General features: G+C 35.3%; 1 protein-coding gene across 1 annotated transcript in view; it reads left to right on the top strand.

Moving 5' to 3' along the window:
• The first annotated feature begins 875 nt into the window (after positions 1-875).
• The window catches only part of LOC125650237 (fibroblast growth factor receptor 1-like), a 46,514-nt gene continuing 21,503 nt past the window's right edge, over positions 876-25,886 (top strand). The window contains exons 1-8 of the mRNA XM_048878364.2: positions 876-1,222; positions 7,497-7,629; positions 7,943-8,082; positions 8,723-8,831; positions 11,494-11,572; positions 16,706-16,873; positions 23,439-23,676; positions 25,106-25,252. Coding sequence (XP_048734321.2) covers positions 1,035-1,222; positions 7,497-7,629; positions 7,943-8,082; positions 8,723-8,831; positions 11,494-11,572; positions 16,706-16,873; positions 23,439-23,676; positions 25,106-25,252 — 1,202 coding nt within the window. The 5' untranslated portion in view covers positions 876-1,034. The remainder of the gene's footprint in view (positions 1,223-7,496; positions 7,630-7,942; positions 8,083-8,722; positions 8,832-11,493; positions 11,573-16,705; positions 16,874-23,438; positions 23,677-25,105; positions 25,253-25,886) is intronic.

Genomic DNA, 25,886 nt, shown 5'->3' with positions numbered 1-25,886 from the left:
CATAGAAAATACAAATAATTTTTTGATATCAAAAAATGATTTTCTGGTATCAAGAATTCGAATTCCTGATATCAAAAAATGATTTTCTGATTATCAAAAACTCAAATTCTTGATATCAGAAAAACAAGTTATTTAATGATATCAAGAATGTGAATTTTTGATATCAGAAATCTGATGTTTGAGATCAAAAAATAAATTTTTGATATCAAAAAATTCGATTTTTGATATCAGAAAATGATTTTTTGATATCATGAATTCGATTTTTTGATATAAAAAATCAACCTTATTTTCTGATATCAAGAATTATATTTGTTGATATCAGAAAATCATTTTTTGATATCAGGAATTCGAATCATTGATATCAGAAAATCATTAATTTTTTTTTATATCAAGAATTATTTTTTGATATCAGGAATTGGAATTATTGATATCAATAATTCTTTTTTTGATATCAGAAAACACCTCAAAAATATTAAAACGGCACCTCATAGATAAGTACCACAGGTAGGGTCAGGGTTTTATATAGCATATCCATTAATTCAGATTATGTCTCTGGAAACAAATCTAGATCCATCTCTTCAGGTAGATTTGCACAGTTATTTTCAAATGTTACAAATTTTTAAAAATACATTACACCCCCCCCCCCCCCCTAAATCATCATTAATCCATCTTTGCAATAGAAAAAACATGTTTTCTTTAATGTTGTCATATTTGGGACCAAACCCTTAACGTCCGAATTTAAAACTAGGTGATTCAATTTCATAAGGACTTATTCTACTGAAACAATAAAGAAAAAAGAATTCCCATTTCCCCATACGCACTAACTAGACCGTGATGACCAACTTTAGAACTATTCTGTAGGTGAGCACAGCTGATACGTCGGAACTCCTCGATGTTATTCCATGATCGTGTATTGCCTGATGACCCAGTTTTTCTCCTGCATGTCAATATTTGAAGAACGCGTCCATACCAAACTGTGTTAGGAGTGTTTGCAATAGTTTGTAAGGATATGGTGGAATATTGGGATAGCAGAAATGAAATTCATCGTATTTATTTTGTTCTATATTTTAACAACATGTGCGAACTCTGCGCTTCTGGGCGATGAAGTGCCAAAAGACACGGGTGCCTTGTCCATTACGAGGACGGGGCCCTGTTCGGCAAAAGTGAAAGGCTATGGAGAAATTAACCTGGAACCACTGAAGAGGAGCGATGGTCTTGCAAGGTATTCAACCTTTTGCCTATATTGATTGACAGCTGCAACACGAGGCTGATCTAGAAAACTTTCAGGGGGAGGGGGTGCGACCCAATTTTTTTTTTTTTACATACACCCATCCCCCTCGCTAACCAGGGAAAGGGTGAAGATATGGCATGCCATATTTCTATTTATTCCTCTTTAAAGATTGTTTGTATGATTTATGAGATATCATCTACTTTTTGTAAAACATCTAAATTTTATAAGATATCTTATAAGTCATTATATAATTTACACAAGCGTGTACAGTTTATAAGATATCTCATGAAATATGTAAGATATCAGTCATAGACTATAGACTATAGCTTTATAAAATATATGGCGAGGGGGATACAAAGTAGGGCCGGACCCCTATAAGATAAATCTTATGAATTTATTTTTATAAGATTTATATTTATAAGATATCTTATGTGTTTTATAAGATAAATACATACAATATATCTAATATGTTTTATAACATATCTTATAAAAGTAAATTCATGTGATACTTTATAGCTTAAAGTATATATCTTTAAAAAATTCATTTAAATTTTATGAAATATCTTATGAAGTTTACGATATCTTATGAAACATATAAGATATATGTTTTATAAGATATCACATAAAATATATGAGATGTTTTATTTACTTTCTTTTACAAAATAACATAAAAGCTATAAAGTTATTAGATATCCTATAAATTTTATGAGATATCTTATATGTAAAATGTTAATATATCTTATAAAGTTTATGAGATATCTTATATATTATATAAGATATCTGATATTAATGAGAAATCTTATAAAGAAAAAAATATATTAAGATATCTCATCTTTTATAAGATATCTTATAAAGGATATAAGATCTCTCAAACTTTAGAAAATATCTGGTAAATTTTATAAGATATCTTATAGAATTTATGAGACATATTTGAATATATAAGAAAAATATCATGTACATGTACTTCTTTCAAAGGTGTTACTCTAACATGGGAAGTAATTTAGGGCATGATCTATCACCTGGAAAGTCAACACAAGGGAAAATTCAAATGAGTAAGCAACACCTTTATCAATGACAAATTTTCACATAACTTATATCAACATTTGAAGGATTTTCTCGGGAACAAATCTATACTAATATGGTAGTTCTACATGCGATAGAAGCAGAGAACATTGACACAGTTTTTTTGTTTTCAGTCAAAACTTTTCAACCGTCAGAAAACTGTGTCAATATTCTCTGCTTATATTGCATGTAAAATTGCTATATTAGTATAGATTTGTTCCTGTGAAAATCCTTCAAATTTTACTATTTATAGTTATGTGATGATTTCTTATTCATAAAGGTGTTATTTGTTTGTCTTAATTTTCCCTTGTGTTAACTTACGTCGTCATTTTTGCGGGTAATAGAATTGCGCCCTGGGGCCCTAGGAGTGGGGCAAAAAGTGACAAATTTTCAAAAATCTTCCTCTCAACAACTGCACTTGTGTAGGGAAACCTAAATGCATAGTGATGTAGAGCAGAAAGGCCTCTACCAAAAGTATGAATTTCGGAGTAGAGGTTCTGACTCCAGGGTGGGGCCAAACTTAGTATATATATAATGTATAGGTGTGAAACATTTAGGTAAAATCTTCTTTAATGTTACTGATACTAAATTGAAACTAAATATTTCAAAGGAGTAATTAAGTAGTCCTTTACTGAAAATGTAAATTTCATGATCTTAGTGGGTAAGGGTTTGGTTCAGGGTGGAGTGAAAATTATTATAGTGATTATTGTCTATCATTTTGAAAGACTTCTTCAACTTGAAGTTTGCTGATATGGTATAAAAACTAAATGCACATTTAGGAAAAGCAGAAAAGGATGTACCATAATTGTGAATTTTGCAACCCCAGGGTTTTGAATCTAGAACAGATCAAAATTAGTCATTTTGCATTAATATTACATATGTTATATTATGTAAATCCTCTCATCAGTATAGGCACTTTTGAGGGTATTTAAGATTTTAGGACAAATCTTGTTTTATATGTGTACTTTTGCTGAATAATAAAAATTCAGAACACATTTGTAGATTTCGTAGCCCTTGGGACAGACGACAGACAACAGGCGATCAGAAAATTTCATGTATCATGTGTGTCAAAGTTTTACATACAAATATATAGAGAAAATCTTTAAAATCTTCTTCTCAAGGACCACTGGACCAGAAAAGCTAAGATTTACATGAAAGCTTCCTGATATAGTGCAGATTCATGTTTGTTCAAATCTTGGCCCCCAAGGGTAGGTTGGGGCCATAATAAGGGATCAAAGTTTCACATGGGAATAAATAGGGAAAATCTTTAAAAGTTTCTTCTCAAGAACCACTTGGCCAGAAGAGCTGAGATTTAGATGAAAGCTTTCTGATATAGTGCAGATTCAAGTTTGTTAAAATCATGGCCCCTGAGGGTAGGTAGGGGTCAAAGTTTTACATACAAATATGTAGAGAAAATGTTTAAAAATCTTCTTCTCAAGAACCACTTGGCCAGAAGAGGTGAGATTTACATGAAAGCTTCCTGATATTGTGCAGATTCATCTTTGTTCAAATCATGGCCCCTGGGGGTAGGTTGGGGGCCACAATAGGGGATCAATGTTTTACATGGGAATATTTAGGTAAAATCTTCTTCTCAAGAACCACTGGGATGGGAAAATACAAATTTACATGACAGCTTCCTGACATAGTGCAGATTCAAGTTTGTTTAAATTCATCTTCACAAGTCAAGGGTTATTGATTCGTTACCTCGCACTAACCTTCGACACCAGTCACTATATAAAAGTTGGGCTCATTAGACCATTACACAATCCCCTATAAAGAAAACGTCCAATGAAATCACTACATCTTGTTATGGTGTACATGGATACAAATGACGCGATCTCATACTACTGTATTGATAAACATGCGCAAATGTAATCTTTACACCACTAATTACGTTTATTGATAGTAGATCAAGTTTGGAAACCTTTTTGCTTAAGACAATATTGCTTAAATGATTGAAATAGCCATAACTGTAGGTATCAATACACATGTTTTTATTTGAATCTTTCGCTTTGTGTTGTTTTAAATAGAGCCGCATTCTCATTGGTTCCCACTCTTTTGTGAAAACAATCAGAACGAGCCCAACGTTTTGATAGCCACTGATGTCAAGGGTTAGTGTGAGGTAATGAATCAATAACACTTGACTTGTGAAGATGGTTAAAATCATGACCCTCGGGGATAGGATGGGGCCACAGTACTGTAGGGGTTCAAAGTTTTATATACAAATATATATGTACATCTGTATTGGGAAAAATCTTTAGAAATCTTCTCAAGAACCACTTGGCCAAGAAAATACAAATTTACATGAACGGTTTCTGACATAGTGAATTGTTAAAATCATGACCCCCGGAGGTAGGATGGGGCCGCAATAGAAATCAAAGTTTTACATACAACAGGGGTCGAAATTAACTTTTTCTACCACAGGCTAATTTTAGCCTGTGGGTAAAAAATCCACAGGCTAAAATGAAAACCTACAAGCTAAAATAAAAATAATGAAGCAGTGCTCTTTTTTCATATTTTTTTTTAAAAATCAATTACATGTATTTTCCCCATCATTATTCATTACTGAGCCTTGTGGGTCAACAGGCATCGTTTGGACAAGACACTAAGTTACGTAAGTCATGTTTAGGTCTCTTGATTATCGCACCTCTAATCCACAACCTGTTTACCGCAGGTCCAATTTCATGCCACATCAGAGTTGTCACTAGTGATTTTTCAAAGCGCATCCGGGACTCATGGTTTTATAAGCAGCACGATAATGAGCCCCATGGACTTTTTTGATAATCGTCTACGCGGTGAGCAGTGCACTCATGTCATCACTACAACCCGACCTCAATATGACAATAAATTTATTTAGATAGGAAATTCTCATGATTCTGATAAAAATAACTACCGGAAGACTTGGTAAAACTCCGAATTTTTTCTTCTTAGATAAATGAATAACAAAAACCTCATACTTAGAACTCAATTTAATCACCCCTTTAGGTGAACAGGACTCGTGGCACATGTATTTTTCATCATAATGCGATGTCCGACCTCTAAAGCATTTGTTTGACTCCGAGTTCCTTAAAAATCGTAAAAGAAAAATCCGGATAGAAACGGTTGTTGAAATCGATCGTTCTTGTAAGCGTTTGTATGATTCAGAGTGCAAGTTTAAGAAAAGCGAATGGCGCATTACTGTATAAAACGGATACGATACGATCATAGTTTGTAAATCACCACTCGCTAAAATTTTCGAGTGTCCACTAGTTTTACTCGCTATTTTTCAAATGTACTCGCATTTTGCGAGTATTTCTCGCTAATTTCGAGCCCTGATACAAATGTATAGAGAAAATCTTTTTTTAATCTTCTTCTCAAGAATCACTGGGCCAGAAAAGTTTACATTTACATGAAGTCTTCCTGACATAGTGCAGATTCAAGTTTGTTAAAATCATGGCCCACAATAGGGGATGAAAGTTTTGCATACAAATATATAGAGAAAATCTTTAAAAATCTTCTCAAGAATCATTGGGCCAATGAAATTGACCTCTACATGAAAGCTTCCTGATATAATGCAGATTCAAGTTTGTAAAAATCTTAGCCCCTGGTGGTAGGTTGGGGCCACAATAGGGATCAAAGTTTTATATGCAAATATATAGGGAAAATCTTTAAATATGAGCCAAGGTGACTCAGGTGAGTGATTTGGCCCATGGGCCTCTTGTTACTAATTCTTAGGTGACCAATAAGTCCTGTGGGCATCTTGTTCTCATGCTTGGTAAAATCAACTGTGTCCAAATCATGTGGAGGTTTTTGTCATGGTAGGGAGTTTACTGATTAACATTACATCATGTAATTCTGTTCAATTTCCTCTGAAATTGATTTCTGTCACACATACTAGTGAGAATGGATACCCTAACAATACTTTATGCACATCTTTTCAGATTTAGTAGTTAATACATGAAGAGTTGTAATAATCACCAGATTCAATGTAACATTGGTGGCTTTGGATTTGTTGGAATTAGGTCACCAGAGTCACTCAGGTGACCTATTGTCAGTCACTCAGGTGACCTATTGTCAGTCACCTATTGTCAGTCACTCAGGTGACCTATTGTCAGTCACTCAGGTGATCTTTGTCGTTGTACATTGTTTGTTAACAATTTTACAATTTTTACACCATTTTTGGTGTGAAGCTTCTTTAGGATAAGAGGAATGCAAATTGAATTTATTATCATATAGCTAGCTCCCCCAGTGCCTCATGAGTGGGACAAAAACTGCAAAATAATGTCAAATTTTCAAAAATCTTCTCCATTCCAGGGATTCCTACACATATTGGAGAAAAACCAAATGCATTGTTATGTTGTCCATGAAGCCCTTTACCAAAATTGTGAAATTTATGGCCCATTTGTTCTAAAGGGGTTCAAGTTTCTAGGGTAGGGCCAATATGGTCATAAAGTAAAGATATATCAAATCTTATAAAATCTCTTCTACTCTCACACATGTGTGAGAAAAACTAAATACATAGTTATGATGTTCATGAAGATATCTACATAGATTGAGAAAATCATGACCCCTAGGAGCCCTAGGGTGGGGGCCAATGGCTCTCTTTTGAAAATATATTAAATCTTAAAAAGTCTTCTTCTTTACTCTCAGACATGTGTGTGGAAAAAGTAAATGTATGGTTATGTTGTCCATGAAGCTCTCTACCAAAATTGTGAATTTCATGACCTCTGGGTCAAGGATTCATGCCCTAGGATGGGGCCAATATGGCCATATTGTGAGATGTCTTTAATTTTTTAAAATCTTCTCGCCTCTCAGTGATATATGTATGAGAAAAACTAAATGCATAGATACGACAGACACATAGCTCTTGACGGTTGTCAATTACATGTAAGCTCACGAGTTATTATGTCTAAGATACTTGTAAGCAATGAGGGGGTGAAGATGTCAATAGACATGCACAATATATATCATAAAAATTGATTTTTTTTATACATGTATTAGCATTGTCCATTGTACAAATAGAAATTAAGTGCATCATACTTTTAAAAGTAAGATGTACAACGGATGTATAATCACTCCTACCAACCATTCATACTCCACTCATACATTTTTTTACAAATAGAAAAACAGTTTCAATTGTTCACGAAACAGAAGTAGGTTTGGGGTAATTTGAAGAAATATTGTAAGAATCGAATTATAATGATTTGATAAAATTTTGTTTCAGTTTTTACTCCACATTTAAACACTACGGAGAGTCATACAATTATACATATAATCCATGCCAGCCTTTCAATGAGCCGCTGAACCCTCACCAAGATGACAGTAAAAGATTTGGAGATGGATGCACATATGTCACGGTTTGATCATTACTGCTACGTAAAGGTTTTCATCTTTGTCCTGTGGAGGGCAGAGTGCTATAGCTACCATGCCATTTCTTATTCTCAGAAAACCTCTAGTTGAAGGCAGTATACCTATTTACTGGTCCAGTAAGATGCTATACGAAACAGTGACGATTAGATGTCACGTAGATATTGAGACATAAATTAATGAATACAATACAATGTCTTAGATGCTTACAAAGCCATTCACTATACAGCATTGAAATCATAAGTGGTTTGGAATAACTAGGACTTAGTTACTCTCTAATCATAAAGAAATAATTTTTTTCAGCTCTGCAAGTTTATATATGAGGCTAGGCGATATTTTTATTATCCTTATGGGGTTCAGAATGAAGAGAGCCCCAGGTTTTCAGGAGAAGTGGACAGAACTACTAGCGAACCCTCAGTAGTTATGACATATTCGGGAGCTAGGTACGTCAACGTAAGGAATGCATGTAGATTTGAATTGTTTTAAATTCCACGAATGCTCAAGATTCAGGAAGTTAGAAAGACTGGTCAATAGCTAATGTTTCAGTACATGTATACAACATTTTTCGAACCCTCTGCTTTGCATGGCGTTTATAAGAAGATTCACATGTTGTGTGTTTTTAATGAGATTTGGGGCTATGGATTTGTGGTAAAAGTATAAAAAAAAAACCAAAGTCCTAGCAATAAATGTGGACATTTTGTTTTACAGACGATAAGGGAATTGAGACTATTTTACAGCTTTCATTTATTTATTGATGCTTGAAACTTGATTTATTTAGGGTTTTAAAAACTTCCATTTCAGTTTTGGTAGTTCATAGCAACTTGAATATTGCATAATTTAAAACCCAGTAGCCCTTAAAACAAGTTAGATTCCTTTCTAAAGCCAAAGACTGTGAAAACCAGGAGCCTTTAAGAAATGAACAGACATCTTATTTACTTTGTGGCTATAAATTTTATGGTTCCAGATTAAGATTTAGTTTTGGATAGAGTGTTTTTATGACATTTCTGGATTTAATAAATATGACAAATTACTGAACTTTTATCAGCAAGTGGATATTTGCATGTTGTATTTATATCTCTACAGGTCGATGTCAGTCAAGAAAAGTCGCATTTACTTAAAATGTAACCACAGCTTACACAATGTGGAAGATGCACGTTTTGTCATCAGAATGGATGATCCCAGAATTGGAGTGGTATGAAAGCGGCCAAGATTTCCCATGTACCTCTGTGAATTTCATGATATGAAAAGCATCAGTTTATTGCACTGTAATCATGTCTTATTTTCACAATGAAATGTGTTACAAAGTACTGGCCAACTTATGAAAAATATTGAACTAAAGCTGACTATCTTATATACCATGATAGATATTATACATTTATTGCATGATAGTGAGGGAGATAGGAAGATTTATTCACCCAAGAAAAATCATATTCCCCAAGGGCAATAAATCTTCATATCTCCGGAACATAAGCAAGTAAATCAGCATTCAAGGAGAATGGAAATACAAAAACTGGTTATCATGCATATAACTGTATTTCGTTGTTTGTACCTTCTAATACGTTGACGGCGTGAATTGTTTTTATCCCCCCCGCAACTTGGGTATACTGGAATCGGGTTGTCCGTCTGTCCGTCCGTCCATCTGTAGACGCAATGGTTTCCGGGCTCTAAAGCATTATCCTTTCCACCTACCGTCACCATATCATATATATATACTACCCATGGGATGAAGATGTTCCCTATCGATTTTGGGGTCAAAAGGTCAAAGGTCAAGTGCACTGGACATTGAAGTAGCAATATGGTTTCCGGGCTGTAAAGCGTTATCCTTTCCACCTACAGTCACCATATCATACATATGGACTACCCATGGGATGAAGATGTTCCCTATCGATTTTGGGGTCAAAAGGTCAAAGGTCACGCGCACTGACATCGAAGTAGCAATATGGTTTCCATTTAAATTCTTTAACGGCTTTTTTCATCGCATGGAACACCCTTTGGGAGATTGGGGTAAGTGGGGGGTATTCTTAGTGAGCATTGCTCACAGTACCTCTTGTTGTATCAACCAAAATCAGGCGATTTAACTGTGTATCAGAGACCTGGATATTTTGTGTCTTACGAACTATGGACGTAGAATGACTCAGACTTATTGTGACGTCACAATACACTTCGTCGTCTTTGACGTTGAATTTATGGAAAATGTACGAGGGAGATATGATGTTTTAGAGGGAGATATGAAGTTTTGTCATCCCTGGTCGATCAGATTACGCATTGCATAGAATTCTCATGCCAAAGTATAATAAAAATTATTACTCATACCATAATGTGATTTATCAGTGTTGACCTTAAGATTGTAGGATACCAAAGATTTTGGACACATCAAACGAAGGATGATTTTGCTACGTTTACTTGGGATTTTCTATTATTTTGTCAAACAACAATGGGTATAGCTGCAGATCTGTAGCTCTCTAGAAAAAAATTGGTAGACACCAGAGGTTTGACTGTCCCAATATTTTTCCAGAAAGCTACAGATCTGCATTCAGCTACAATGTGTAATGTTTTTCTATTGAATTTTTAAGTAAAGATTTGTGAATAATGCAAAAATAAAGGTGGTTTTGTGGGAAAATTTGGTGGTAAATATGGGTTTTAAACAATATTCAAACATTTACAAATAGTTCAACAAAATTCTATAACAATTTTTTGGGAGTATCCTATATCCTTAAGATCAAGGTCATTATGACTGTGATGTCTGATAAACAGGTCAATATTGGTGAGGAAATTTTGAAGAAAAAGGAGTTTCTGTGCCACTTGCAAAGCATGTCACACTTGAGATAACTTTTTCTGTCTATTTATTAGGTCACCTGAGTTTACTTGGTAAACTCAGGTGTTCTATTGCAATTGGTTGTCGTCCGTCATCGTCTGTCGTGGGTTAACAATTGAACATTTTTAATTTCTTCTTGATAACTACCATTCCAATTCTTTTTCAAATTTGGTATGGAGGATCTTTGGGACAAGGGAGACACAAATTGTAAATTTCAGGACTCCTGCACCCCTGGGGCCCTAGGGTGGGGCAAAAACTGCCCAAAATTGACCAATTTTCAAAAATCTTCTCTACAACTGCACATGTGTAAGAAAAAAAACCCTAAATGCATAGTGATATAGAGCAGGAAGGCTTCTACCAAATTGTAAATTTCATGATCCCCAGGATAGGGGTTCTGACCACAGGATGGGGCCAACTTAGTATATAATTGTGTTTTTGTGTAAGTTTGCTGATATTGTATAAAATTTAAATGCATACTTAGGAATAGCAGAAAAGGATACATACAAAAAATTGTGAATTTCACAACCCAGGGTTCTAGGATGGGTACAAATTAGTCATGTCTTTTAATGTTTCAATGTTAATGCACCTATTATATTATGTAAATCCTTTCATCGATCAGTGTATGCACTTTTGAGGGCATTCAAGTTTTAAGAACACATCTTGTTTTATACTGTTGGTGAACATTAGAATTTAGCTTAGATATTCAGAACTGGATTTTTTTCTAAATTTTGTAGCTTTTTGGAGTAGTGATACTTTTTCACTATTACTCAGGTGACTGATAAGGCCTGTGGGCCTCTTGTTTTTCAATTTCATGGCCCCTGTGCCCTCTTGGAGTTATGGGGTGAGACCAACATCTGTAATGACCATGATTATGAGTAGTATACATGTCATTTTGTATTGATCATGAGCACAAAATGGCCACGTGGAGTCAGGAAATACCCATGAATGAAAACCAGATTGTGAGTTATGAGATATGTTCTTAATTGCTACAGGAGTTGTTAGATGTAGTTTATATACAATAAGCTATTATTAATTTCAGGAAGCGGAGCTTCATCATGTGTGTTCCTGTCCTAATGGTTGTGCTGAAGGAAAGCTACCCCTGGTTGTTGGATCAGAAGGTAGGTCAGATTTAAAGAAGCCACAATATTTATACACGTTTTTTGTACATGAGTTATTTCACCTACAAAGTAGCCTTACAATGGTATCTGGCTAGAGCATTTAGAGACTGGATTCTGTTTTATATACCTTAATAAGAGAATCAGTTTTTCATTTAACTAGAGTTCTTTCACTCTGCAATCGACACTTTAAAAAAGTTTGTACTGTTGATGACAAGAACGACTTGGTTTTAGTGTACTGGGATAAGCGGTATGATGGCTTTGTCAATGACTTGGTTTTAGTGTACTGGGATAAGCGGTATGATGGCTTTGTCAATGACTTGGTTTTAGTGTACTGGGATAAGCGGTATGATGGCTTTGTCAATGACTTGGTTTTAGTGTACTGGGATAAGCGGTATGATGGCATTTTTCAAAATGTAGAACTCCAGACTGTTGAGTTTTACACATGGAATAGTTTACTTTGGATTTGGACCAGTCACAATTAAGGTTCTTTGATTTCACTGGTAGAATATTGTGTTACCATAGACAGGTTCCTTATCCATTCATTCATTACTTACTTTGATACATCCAGAAAAGATTGAACTTTGGGGAATGTATATGCAGGTCATCCAATTAACAATTAATGGAGCAGGTCATCCAATTAGCAATTAATGGAGCAGGTCATCCAATTAGCAATTAATGGAAAGAGAAAACATTTTGTGTTTATGTATGTGTTCTGTAGTTATACGTGTATGTGTTCTGTAGTTATACGTGTATGTGTTCTGTATACGTGTATGTGTTCTGTATACGTGTATGTGTTCTGTAGTTATACGTGTATGTGTTCTGTAGTTATACGTGTATGTGTTCTGTAGTTATATGTGTATGTGTTCTGTAGTTATACGTGTATGTGTTCTGTAGTTATACGTGTATGTGTTCTGTATACGTGTATGTGTTCTGTAGTTATACGTGTATGTGTTCTGTAGTTATACGTGTATGTGTTCTGTAGTTATATGTGTATGTGTTCTGTAGTTATATGTGTATGTGTTCTGTAGTTATATGTGTATGTGTTCTGTATACATGTATGTGTTCTGTAGTTATACGTGTATGTGTTCTGTAGTTATACGTGTATGTGTTCTGTAGTTATATGTGTATGTGTTCTGTAGTTATATGTGTATGTGTTCTGTAGTTATACGTGTATGTGTTCTGTATACATGTATGTGTTCTGTAGTTATACGTGTATGTGTTCTGTAGTTATATGTGTATGTGTTCTGTAGTTATACGTGTATGTGTTCTGTAGTTATACGTGTATGTGTTCTGTATACGTGTATGTGTTCTGTATACGTGTATGTGTTCTGTATACGTGTATGTGTTCTGTAGTTATACGTGTATGTGTTCTGTAGTTATATGTGTATGTGTTCTGTAGTTATATGTGTATGTGTTCTGTAGTTATATGTGTATGTGTTCTGTATACGTGTATGTGTTCTGTAGTTATACGTGTATGTGTTCTGTATACGTGTATGTGTTCTGTAGTTATATGTGTATGTGTTCTGTAGTTATATGTGTATGTGTTCTGTATACGTGTATGTGTTCTGTAGTTATACGTGTATGTGTTCTGTATACGTGTATGTGTTCTGTAGTTATATGTGTATGTGTTCTGTATACGTGTATGTGTTCTGTAGTTATACGTGTATGTGTTCTGTATACGTGTATGTGTTCTGTATACGTGTATGTGTTCTGTAGTTATATGTGTATGTGTTCTGTAGTTATACGTGTATGTGTTCTGTAGTTATACGTGTATGTGTTCTGTAGTTATATGTGTATGTGTTCTGTAGTTATACGTGTATGTGTTCTGTATACGTGTATGTGTTCTGTATACGTGTATGTGTTCTGTAGTTATATGTGTATGTGTTCTGTAGTTATATGTGTATGTGTTCTGTAGTTATATGTGTATGTGTTCTGTAGTTATACGTGTATGTGTTCTGTAGTTATACGTGTATGTGTTCTGTATACGTGTATGTGTTCTGTATATGTGTATGTGTTCTGTATACGTGTATGTGTTCTGTAGTTATACGTGTATGTGTTCTGTAGTTATACGTGTATGTGTTCTGTAGTTATACGTGTATGTGTTCTGTAGTTATATGTGTATGTGTTCTGTAGTTATACGTGTATGTGTTCTGTAGTTATATGTGTATGTGTTCTGTATACGTGTATGTGTTCTGTAGTTATACGTGTATGTGTTCTGTAGTTATACGTGTATGTGTTCTGTAGTTATACATGTATGTGTTCTGTATACGTGTATGTGTTCTGTATACGTGTATGTGTTCTGTAGTTATACATGTATGTGTTCTGTATACGTGTATGTGTTCTGTATACGTGTATGTGTTCTGTAGTTATATGTGTATGTGTTCTGTAGTTATACGTGTATGTGTTCTGTAGTTATATGTGTATGTGTTCTGTATACGTGTATGTGTTCTGTATACGTGTATGTGTTCTGTAGTTATACGTGTATGTGTTCTGTATACGTGTATGTGTTCTGTATACGTGTATGTGTTCTGTAGTTATACGTGTATGTGTTCTGTATACGTGTATGTGTTCTGTAGTTATACGTGTATGTGTTCTGTAGTTATACGTGTATGTGTTCTGTAGTTGCTCACAATCTTAAGTCATATTTTTGAATTAGAAGAAGATATGTCTTAATTAATATTGTACATTTGATTGTGGGATATGAAAAATTTATATATAATATTACCTTGTGGAATTCTTTATTTAGTTTTGACCTTTTAATCATATTGACCAAGTTTGATAAATGTTCGTGACAGAATGTGAATGATCTGTGATGATATTTGTCCATTTTGTTTACACAGACCAGCCTTGAGTACTGATTATGTTCAGGGTTCAGGGCAATGTTGTGTACACTTGTCAGATTTAGAAGTGATAAAATCTTTATTTCTCATGTTTATATTTTCATCAGTGTTCATTTAGTCTTTGATTTTTTTTTACTAGGTGTATTTTATATTAAATTTATACTTGAAAGTTTGAATAGATGTAGCCAAATTGGTGGACATGATAAATACACATGCATCTAATATTACAACTGATTGCATAAACATTACTGAACTCAAAAGATATGGAACTGGATTACTAGTATATGAAGTACCAATAAATATGGACACTGCGATTTATTTCATGCCCATCTTTTGGTGGACCTTATTATGGTATAAGCTTTCCTGTTGTCTATCCATTTGTTTGTAAGCTTTTCACATTAATTTTTCATTTTCTTCTCCAGAACCACTGGACCAATTTTACTCAAACTGTACAAATCATCCTTGGGTGAAGGGGATTCAAGCTTGCTCAATTAAAGGGCCATGCCCCCATCTAAAGGGGAGATCATCACGAAAATTCAAAAATAGCATTGAGTCATTTAAAAATCTTCTCAAGAACCATTGGACCAAAAAAGTTGAAATTTACATAGGGAATCAAAGTTTTACATGCAAATATATAGGGAAAATCTTTGAAAATCTTCTCAAGAACCACTAGGTTAGAAAAGTTGAAATTTATATGAAAGCTTCCTGATATAGAGTAGAATCTAGATCCATGGCCTCTGGGGTTAGGGTGAAGCCACAATAGGAGATCATAGTTTTACATTCAGATAAAATTGTTATTATAAGTCTTCTTCTTAAGAACCATTGGGTCAGAAAAGGGGAAATTTACATGAAAGCTTCCTGACATAGAGTAGTTTATTTGAATTGTTTGTTTGAATTATAGTCCCTGGACGTAGGGTGGGACCACAATTGGGGATCAAAGTTTTGTATGCTGATATATATATATTATTGCTACAGTAACTTGATCCGAAGAGTCGGATCACGTCGAGTTGACAGGCGCGGATCATCAGATCACACGAGACGCGAAGCATTGTGACGTCATTGTGACGGCATCAGTATCAGAGGATACTGATACGGAATCAAAAAACCACAATGTGGTGATCCGGAAAACCGGATCACACGCTGTGAAATCCACAGTATCAGAGAACGATACATTGATGGGTATATAATAAATATATATATATATAATAAAGAAAAATTAGAACGCCGAAATCAACTCAACCAAATATATATACATGTATATACATATAATTTTATATAGATAAAATCTTTGGAAATATCACTTGAACTATATAAACTAGGGCTTTCATATTTTGTATATAAATTCTTTATGGCAAGACCTTTCATTTGATGTAATGGTGTCTGGTCTTGTGACCTTGACCTGGAAGTTTTACCTTCTTGTGATAAAAATCTGACCCATTCAACATCTCCTGAACTATTTGAAATAGAGCTTTCATGTTTTGTATATGGATTTCTTATGGCAAGGTCATTCATATCATACAATGAACTATGACCTTGTGACCTTGGTCTAATCCAGAACAGCAAGATCACGTTAGTCATATTGATGTTGAAGCATCTCTTTGTTTTGTGAATTCAGTGTCATTGATGTTGTGATCCCTCGGAGTTAGGTAGGGATCACAATGTGGCCTAAAATATTTTATGTTGAGTTGATGTATCTTGAGGAAAAGGTATGTCACGAGTTAAAAGTAGGTCACTGTGGTGTCATTTTGGAATTTATGGTTATACTTATACAAATCATGTCTGGATCATACTGTGAGGCCTAGGACTATCAAACCTGGTCAGCTGATGTATCTTGGGGGAAGGTGTGTCATTAAACCCAAATATAGGGCACTGTGGCCTCCTGGAATTTGATATTTGATGGCTATACATACTCAAATTGAGTCTGGATCATATCTTTCACACTGAGGCCCTGGACCATCAAACTTGATCAGTTGGTGCATCTTGAGAGGAAGGTGTGTAACGAACCAATTCTAGGTCACTTTGGCTCCTTGAATTTTATGACTATATATACTCAAATCATGTCCGGATTATTATTTCTTTGCCACTGCGAAGCTTAGGACAATTAAACTTAGTTAGTTGATGCATCTTGGGGGTGGGGGCGTGTCATGATCCAAAATTAGGTCACTGGTGTTTTTATTTTGGAATTGCAGCATCACAACTTGTGGCTTCAAGCATGCAAACATAGACACACCAGTACATGTAGTAGCAGGTGTGGGCATCATTTACTTTAGCAGTGCACTTTACTTTGTTATAGTGGAACTTGATGATGGGAGAACTGACTCAGGGATCAACAAGAAAAGCAGCAGCAATAAAATTCTGCTTATCCTAGGAGTGAATCTCGGAATCTTGGTGCTCGCAGGGTGTGTAGGAATCACATGTTACAAAAAACGCTCCAACCTCCAGTTCTATTACAAACTCCCAGGTATGTCACAAACAGCAGCATACCATTGCCTCCATCTTATTCTATTATCGGGTCAGAATTTACCTTCAGTAATGCAGCAGAATTTAATGACAAAGCCAATTAAACAATTAACACTATTTATTTACAATTAATGAAAGAAAATAATAGCAATAACAAAATACTAACTTTTGATAGGTGTACAAAATTATGTCCATCGCACGTTTAAATTGCGATTTTCACACAAAACTGTCACATTTTTTAGTCGGCTGTTAATTCCATTCAAATTCCTGTAGTTCTCAGATATATCCTAAAATGTGTTTAATCGCCAATTCTTAAAGTGCTTGTCTACCAGAGCTTAACATCATAGAATTCACAGTGTATTTATAATAAAAATGAAGTCTCCACGCGGAGCATTCATGAAAGACAAAGTTATGTAATCAGTACTAGTGTTATGTCATCTTTCTACTGAAGTGATGAACATCAACAAACATTGAAGGTCCAGAACAATCTAGGTCACAGGTGTCAATCAAGTACAAGTATTACACAACAGTGTTGATGTAGTAATTCAATATCACTATAGTGGATTTTATCACTGAAATTTTATTGAGTACAATAAAGCTAATTTATTATGAACACAGATACAGCGAATTTATGAATATAACAAAGCTATTCTGGATTCCAATATTCTTCATATTTCTTTATTAGCTGACCTTAGCAGAAAGCTCAAGTGCACTTTTCTGATCACATTTTGTCTGTCGTCTAATCATTTGTGTGTGTGTAAACTTTTCACATTTTCATCATCTTCTCTAGAACCACTGGACCTATTTCAAACAAAGTTTGTACAAATCTTCCTTGGGTGAAAGGGGTTCATGAAGAGCCATGCCCCTTCAAAGAGGAAATTATCAAGGAAAGGCAAAAATATTGTAGGGCCCTCTAAAAATCTTCTCAAGAATCAACTAACTTTTTCTTGATAACTGTATCCATTCCTGTTCTGTTCAAATTTCGTATGAAGTATATTTAGGACAAGGGGGCATAAATTGTAAATCTCACTGCACTCCTGAGGCCTTAGGGGTGAGGCAAAAAGTGCCAAAATTGACAAATTTTCAAAAATCATCTCTACAACTGCACATCTGTAAAAAAAAATTTTGATGACCCCAGGGGTAGAGGTATTGGTATCAAGGTAGGGTCAAAGTGGTCAGTGAATAAATGTGTTAACAATTAAATATTTTCAACTTCTTCTTCATAACTAACATTCCATTTTTTAGCTCACCTGAGTCAAAGGCTCAAGTGAGCTTTTCTGATCAAAATTTGTCCGTTGTCTGTTGATGTCGTCGTTGTTGTAAACTTTTCACATTTTCATCTTCTTCTCCAGAACCACTGGGTCAATTTCAACCAAACTTGGTCAAAAGTATCCTTGGGTGAAGGGCTTTCAAATTTGTTTAAATGAAGGGTCATGCCTTCAAAGGGGAGATAATCACATATATGCAAAAATAGGGTAGAGTCATTTAAAAAAATTCTTTAAATAAGAACCACTAGGCCAGAGGAGCTGACATTTACATGAAAGCTTACTGACATAGTGTAGATTCAAAATTGTTCAAATCATAGCCCCTGGGGGTAGGTTGGGGCCACAAAAGGGGTCAAAGTTTTACATAGCATTATATAGGGAAAATCTTTAAAAATCGTCTTCTCAAGAACCACTGAGCCAGAAGAGCTGAGAGTTACATAAAAGCTTCCTGACAAAGTGCAGATTCAAGTTTGTACAAATCATGGCCCCCAGGGTTAGGTTGGGGCCACAATAGGGGATCAAAGTTTTACATACAAATATATAGGGAAAATCTTTAAAAATCTTCTCAAGAACCAATGAGGCAGAAGAGCCAAGATTTACATGAAAGCTTCCTGACAAAGTGCAAATTTGAGTTTGTTCAAATCATGGCCCCCGGGAGTAGGTTGGGGTCACAATAGGGGATCAAAGTTTTACATGGGAATAAATAGAGAAATTTTTTAAAAATCTTCTCATGAAACAATGGGCCAGAAGAGCTGACATTTACATGAAAGCTTTCTGACATAGTGCAGATTCAAGTTTGTTCAAATCATGGCCCCCGGGGGTAGGTTGGGGCCACAATAGGGGATCAAAGTTTTACATAGAAATATACAGGGAAAATCTTTAAAAATCTTCCTTCTCAAGAACCACTGAGCCAGAAGAGCTGAGATTTACATAAAAGCTTCCTGACATAGTGCAGAAATATTTCAAATTTGTTCAAATCATGGCCTCCATGGATAGGTTGGGGCTACAATAGGGAATCAAAGTTTTAAATAGAAATATATAGAACAAATCTTTAAAAATCCTCTTCTCAAGAACCATTGGGCCAAAGAACTTGACATTTACATAAAAGCTTTCTGACAGTGCAGATTCAAGTTTGTAAATATCATGGTCCCCAAGGGTAAGATGGGGCCAAAGTAGGGGGTCAAAATTTTACATACAAATATATAGGGAAAATCATTAAAAATCTTCTGAAAAATCACTGGACCAAAAAAGTTTATGTTTACATGAAAGCTTCCTGACTTAGTGCAGATTCAAGTTTATAAAAATCATGTTCCCCGGGAGTAGGTTGGGGCTACAATTAGGATCAAAGTTTTACATGCGAATATATAGGAAAAATCTTCAGATATGAGCCAAGGTGACTCAGGTGATTGATGTGGCCCATGGGCCTCTTGGATTTTTTTTTTTACACTCGATGTTACTAGTGTTATACTCAAAGGTACTCAAAGATGTTCTTTAAAACCATGAGTCATTTTGAAATGAATATTGCCTACTTACACTTATTACTTCAGTGGCATGGTGTTAATCCAGGTATAAATTGTGTAAATAACTATTTTAAAATTAGAATGTGATTTATCAAGCATGTTCATGCTAGGTGCCATATTTGTTTATGAAAGTCCAAGTTGGGGCTCTTTTTCTTTTTCTTAAGTCTGGGGCAACAGATGGAACAACCCAACCGGGGATGGGGCAACGCACATACAGATGGCCTGGGTCAACACTAAACATTCCCTGAACAATACCATCCCCATCAAATCAACCTCAGCTAAGCATTCTATGGAACGATAGTGTTTATCTTTAACTAAAATTACTTACAATTCAGTTGATTAATCCATTTACAATAAAGATTCAACACTTACATTAGAGTCTGCGACATAAACAACTTCGACTCGATGTTCAATGTGTGTATGTGCTATTTTTTTTTAAACACTTGATGTTACCGGTGTTATTCATTGTTATAATCAAAGGTTTGCCTTTAAAACCACAAGTCATTAATATGACTATTGCATGCTTACACTGATTACTTCAGTGGTGTGGTGTTAATCCAGGTATAATTTATGTAAACATCCATTTTAGAATGTGATTGATCAAGCACGTTCATGCTTGGTGCCATATTTGTTTATAAAAGTCCGAGGTAGGGCTGCGTTTATTTTTATTTTTATTTGACCCTGACCTTTGGGTCAAAGTTGTCGATGTAGCAGACAGCTTTTTGTCATGAAAAGGGTACCTCTAATGTAATTTTAAAGTGTTGAATCTTTATTATAATTGGATTAATCAACTGAATTATAAGTTATTTTAGTTAAAGATAAACATTCTAGTTCCTTAAAATGCTTAGCTGGGGTTGATTTGATGGGGATGGTATTGTTCAGGGAATGTTTAGTGTTGACCCGTCCCAGGTTGGGTTGTCCCATCTGTTGCCCTGGACTCGAGAAAAGGTATATAAGTCAGAACCAGACAAGATTTGGGGAGATAACCAATTTACTATTCAGATAGGATGTTCCCAGTGATGCCTGAAAAGGCTGATCTGGAGATATTAACATTATTTAATTAATTAGGTTAGGTTAAGAATCATTCCCAGTATTCTGTGTTCAGGATTACTGCCAGGTGTAAAGTCACATTTTGATAATAAGTGTAAGATTCAGAATATTCATAGAAATACATATTCAACAAATTAATCTGGGGGGGGGGGGGGGGGGGGGGGGGGGGGGGGGGTTGTTGGTTATTATTTTCTTATTCCAATGATAATTTATATTGGTTCGTTATCTTTACCTTTCATTCGTTGGGTCAGAATATAACTTAATATTAATTGATAGAATTGGCTCCAGGTTAAATCTCCTTAGCTCTGTTGTATTTGTATACATGTATTATCAGAATTGTTTGATATTGTTACATGAGAGTCCCAGAAATATTTCTGAGTATTATATGATTGTAACAAACTTCATCAAAGCTATAATTAACTCAATAAATTTGTGAACTTTAAATCAGAGTCTTTTTTCAAATATTTTGGATTAATGTCAAAGAAGACAACTGGTGGCAGCTACTATAAAATCAACTGCTTAGCCATTACACTATTCTAGAGATTTGCTTTATGATTTGAATTTTGCCCTTTTCACACTGAAGTCTATGAATGTGAAAATAATTCATGATATGCTGATACAGCCAATTATAGTGTAGAAGATGGAATCAGCTGTGGGTATCCGACAATGAGCCAAATGCTCCATCTTTTAAAAGTATCACTTGATATAAGTGCATCATAACATATAACAACAGGTACTGTCTGTTAACACATAATGATAAAATAATCTATTTTAATTCGGGATATCAGAACTATTATTTCATCTCTGATTTCACCCTGCTTTTTAATATTTATAGCATACTTAACGAGATCACATTTTCTGCATTAACTTGGGCAACTGTTTCATTAAACAAGTATATGCTACTATTAGATATAGTGAGTCCAGCCACTTGGTGTCATTTTTCAAAGTTGAGATGTGTGGAGCAAATGAAGAAAAAAGTTGTTGTCATATCTGTATGAAAATTCTTTGTTAGCAAGATTAGCAGTTCTGCCCAAACCCCAAAATCGAAAAAGGGGGGGGGGGGGGTTGCTGAATTATGACACTTGGACTTAAAAAAATAGTGTGAATTATCAGGTTTTCCTCCTTTTTTATTATGCCCCTCTTCAAAGAATAGCGGCCGGCATATTGCTTTGTACTTGTCGGTTAGTCGGTCAGTCGATAGACCACATGTCCGCTCAATATCTTGAGAACCATTCACTTGATTCTAATGGTATTTCATATGTGGGTTGGTTATGAGTAGAGGAGGACCCCTATTCTTTTGCAGGTCAAAAGATCAAGGGTCAATGCACTATGGATATAGGAAGACACTGTCCACTCAATATCTTGAGAACCCTTTGCTTGACAGACATGAAACTTGGTACACTGGTACATCTTCAGGAGAAGATGACCCCTATTAATTTTTAGGTCACATGGTCAAGGGTCAAACTGGACATAGGAATATTCTGTCCACTCAATATCTTGAGAACCCTTTGCTTGACAGACATCAAACTTATTACACTGGTACATCTTCAAAAGAAGATGACTCCTATTGATTTTTGAGGTCTTGTGGTCAAAGGTCAAGGGTCAAACTGGACATAAGAATAGACTTTTTGCTTAATATCTTGAAAACCCTTTTCTTGACAGACATCAAACTTGGTACACTGGTACATCTTCAGGAGAAGATGACCCATATTAAATTTGAGGTCACATGGTCAAAAGTCAAGGTTCAGACTGGACATAGGAATATACTGTCTGCTCAATATCTTGAGAACTCTTTGCTCAACAGACATCAAACTTGGTTCACTGGTACATTTTAAGAAGTAGATGACCCCTATTGATTTTAAGGTCACATGGTCAAAGCTCAAGGGTCAAATTGAACATAGGAAGATATTGTCTGCTCAATATTTTGAGAACTCTTTGCTTTGTACACTGGTACATCATAAGGAGTGGATGACTCCTACTAATTTTTGGTTCACATGGTCAAAGGTTAAGGGTCAAACTGGACATAGTAATATGTTGTCTCCTATATTTTAAGAATCATTTGTTTGATTGACACCAAACTTGGTATACTGGTACATCATAAGGAGTAGTTGAGACCTATTGATTTTTTGGTCACATGGTCAAAAGCCAAGGGTCAATCCACTCTGGACATAGGTTCCGAAGATATTGTCCACTCAATATCTTCGATTGTTTTGGCACTTATCAATTAAATCATTCATGTGTTTAACCCTTTTCAATTTTGTATCATGGGGGGCATATATGGTTTACAAACATTTCTTGTTCTTTTGCTGATTTTGACTTTTTCCTTTTATATACGTGTTACCTTTAGAGCCTTGTTTCGCGGGCCCATCCGAGCTTCACTCGGTATAAGACATGGGGTGGTTCCATGTTATGCTTTGGCCCTTCCTGGCACATGCATCAGAGCGGGGCCACTAATTTTGTAAATGTTTCAATTGTGATTATGCAACCTATTAAGAAATATTTCATGTGATGATGCAACCTATTTCCAATTTTTAGAGAAAATGTTGTTATTCCTGTTATAATCAATGTAATCAGTTGGATAGAAAGAACCAACCATCAATAATGAAACACTGTTTGATTCCCATCATTATGTGTACCTGCAAGTTATAAGTACAAATAATATGCTGTAAATCAAGAGATAGTAATCATAGCACAAATGATGGAATAAATTATACTTCTTGTTTCATCTAAGGTGTTCAAGCCACAGCTGCCCCTGTACCAAGTCATGTGATTGCCATGGGAAGTAATGATTTCCTACAAGATTCTGGGAATGGTGGACCTCGTCCTCAATCAGCTGCAACATCTGAGCCACGGCCGTCTGCTTACAGAGACTATGAGCCAGAGAATGACAGGTCCAAGAGTAAAAAGATGAGCATTCCAGTTCTTGAAAACTGTCTCATCTCTAAAGAATCCTTACAGCTGTCTCAGAGGTACTCGATCAGCAAACTTGCATTATAAATTAATTTTTGATACACTTCAAAATCGGTAACTTTTCTGTAGGAATATTTAAAAAGTGAATTTCATTTTTGAAAACTGATGATGGTATGAACTATGACGCTTCACACCAGCATGCTCTTCAGGAAGGGCTAATGCACTTCATAAAGTATGCCTACGTGAAGTGTCACAGTTTGTACCCTCATGTATTTTCAAAACTGAAATTTAATTTTCATTATTTACATTCTGCTTTCATTTCTGTTGGAATTCCCAGCCATTAATAAAAAGATGTACTATATTTATCAAGAGTCATACGTCCATTGTTCACAACTTTAGTGCATTCATGAGAAAATGGCTATCATTACAATTTTTATTACACTGTTTTTATATACACACATACCAACAGATGGAAGATAACTGCTATATAGAACCAACTATAGGAAATGAAGTCCCAAATAATGTGCTATTTTTCTTAAGTCATGAAACTTGAGCCCATGAAAATAAATGATTCTACACTGAGGGGCTACCAAATTAATGGATAGTAGCCAGGGGCTATCAGATCAATGGATAACAGGCAGGAGCTATCAAATCAATGGATAGCAGGCAGGGGCTATCGAATTAATCGGATCTGTATTTTGGATGTGCCTTGCTTGTGTTAGTTCCATATTGTCTCAGAGACCAGTTGTCTGTACATGTACCAATGAACAGTAGTTGGCATCTTGAGATGGCCTTTGAAACAAGGCAATAATAATTGTGAGCCAGTACAAAGTGCTGGCTCGTACTGTGAGATATAATGACTTAAAGTGCCCAAAAAAGTCTGAGCTAAAACTGCATGCTCATTTGTATAATAATAATAATACCATATTTATATAGCACCCTTTTCATACACTATGTACGCTCAAAGTTGCTTTACAAATGTAATGTACATTATTACCCCGGCAGACCTTATATCAATCTAGAACTTTCTCAGCCTCCTAGGAAGCATACAGTGCAAGCTACCATTACAAGCGCTAGAGCACTAACATTCTAACAATATCTTTCACTGTCTATAGCCAGGTACCCCTTTTACACTTGGGTGGAGTGAGGAAATTCATGTAAAGTGCCTTTCCCAAGGACACAACGTCAGCCCTGCCGCGGCCAGGACTCGAACCCACGACCTTTCGGTCGAGAGTCTGACGGCCTAACCACTCGGCCACTGACGTATTTTGTTAAAATCCCAGAAGTCCCTCATCAAAAATGGCAGATATCTTGCAAAGTCTCATTTCCTTGATCTCAGATAACAAACTTGCATAGGTTATCACATGTTGTGTGCTGCATTAGGTCTAATGTATTTAATGAAATATTATATTACATCATTTGCCGTGACAAGACGATAAATGTATGATGCCACGGTCTATGTTGTGATGTATACTTGACTGTTTTCAGACTTGGAGGAGGGATCTATAGTGACACCAATGTCGGGGAATATTGCGGACTGAAGGTGGCAGTGACCAGAATTACTTTAAATGTCCATGAGAACCAGATCAGTCAGGAAACATTAAACTGGATGAAAGAGGAAGTATGGGGACTAAGGTGAAGGGTTACTTAGTGTTAAATCTAGGATCTAGAGAGGGCACACATATCATATGTTAAAAAGGGCACTTTTCGTCACGGCGAGACAATTTCAGGCCCCTTTCATGGTATCATACTATGATAGTAATAGAATAACCATTTAGCCTCATAAAAGTTAATACCTGCTGCCTTGATTTTAAAGTTTTCAATTAACCTTGTGAATTAAAGAACAATTGTGTATATAAACAAATATTTAAAAAACAATTAGAGAGAAAAAAGGACATGGTGCAATTGAAAATGTCATGGCGCCAGCCAAAAAGGGCATGGTGCAGTGCCATGCTAATTTGCTTTAGATTTAACACTAGTTACTACAATGAAAAGAAAATATTTTGCAAAACGAACTGGTACTGCGTGGCCAGATACAATTCACCTCTATATTCCACAGTGCTCATAGTTGCCTGAACGTGTATGATTAGTTTGCTAAGAGTAGGTACTGTGGAATCATTTTAATTCGTGGTGGCCAATGTTTGTGGGTAAGCAAAATTTTGCTGGTACGTGGGGACGTAATTTCTTGGGTAAGTGATACTATGTCACTAGGAGAGATAACTCTACTTGGTTTAAAAAAATGTTCGAGGATACATGAATTTGTGGGTAA

This window comes from Ostrea edulis, chromosome 1 (genome assembly GCF_947568905.1).
Source record: "Ostrea edulis chromosome 1, xbOstEdul1.1, whole genome shotgun sequence".
Lineage (NCBI taxonomy): Eukaryota > Metazoa > Mollusca > Bivalvia > Ostreida > Ostreidae > Ostrea > Ostrea edulis.
Note: the sequence above shows the minus strand (reverse complement) of the source record. Positions and strands in the feature narration are given on the sequence as shown.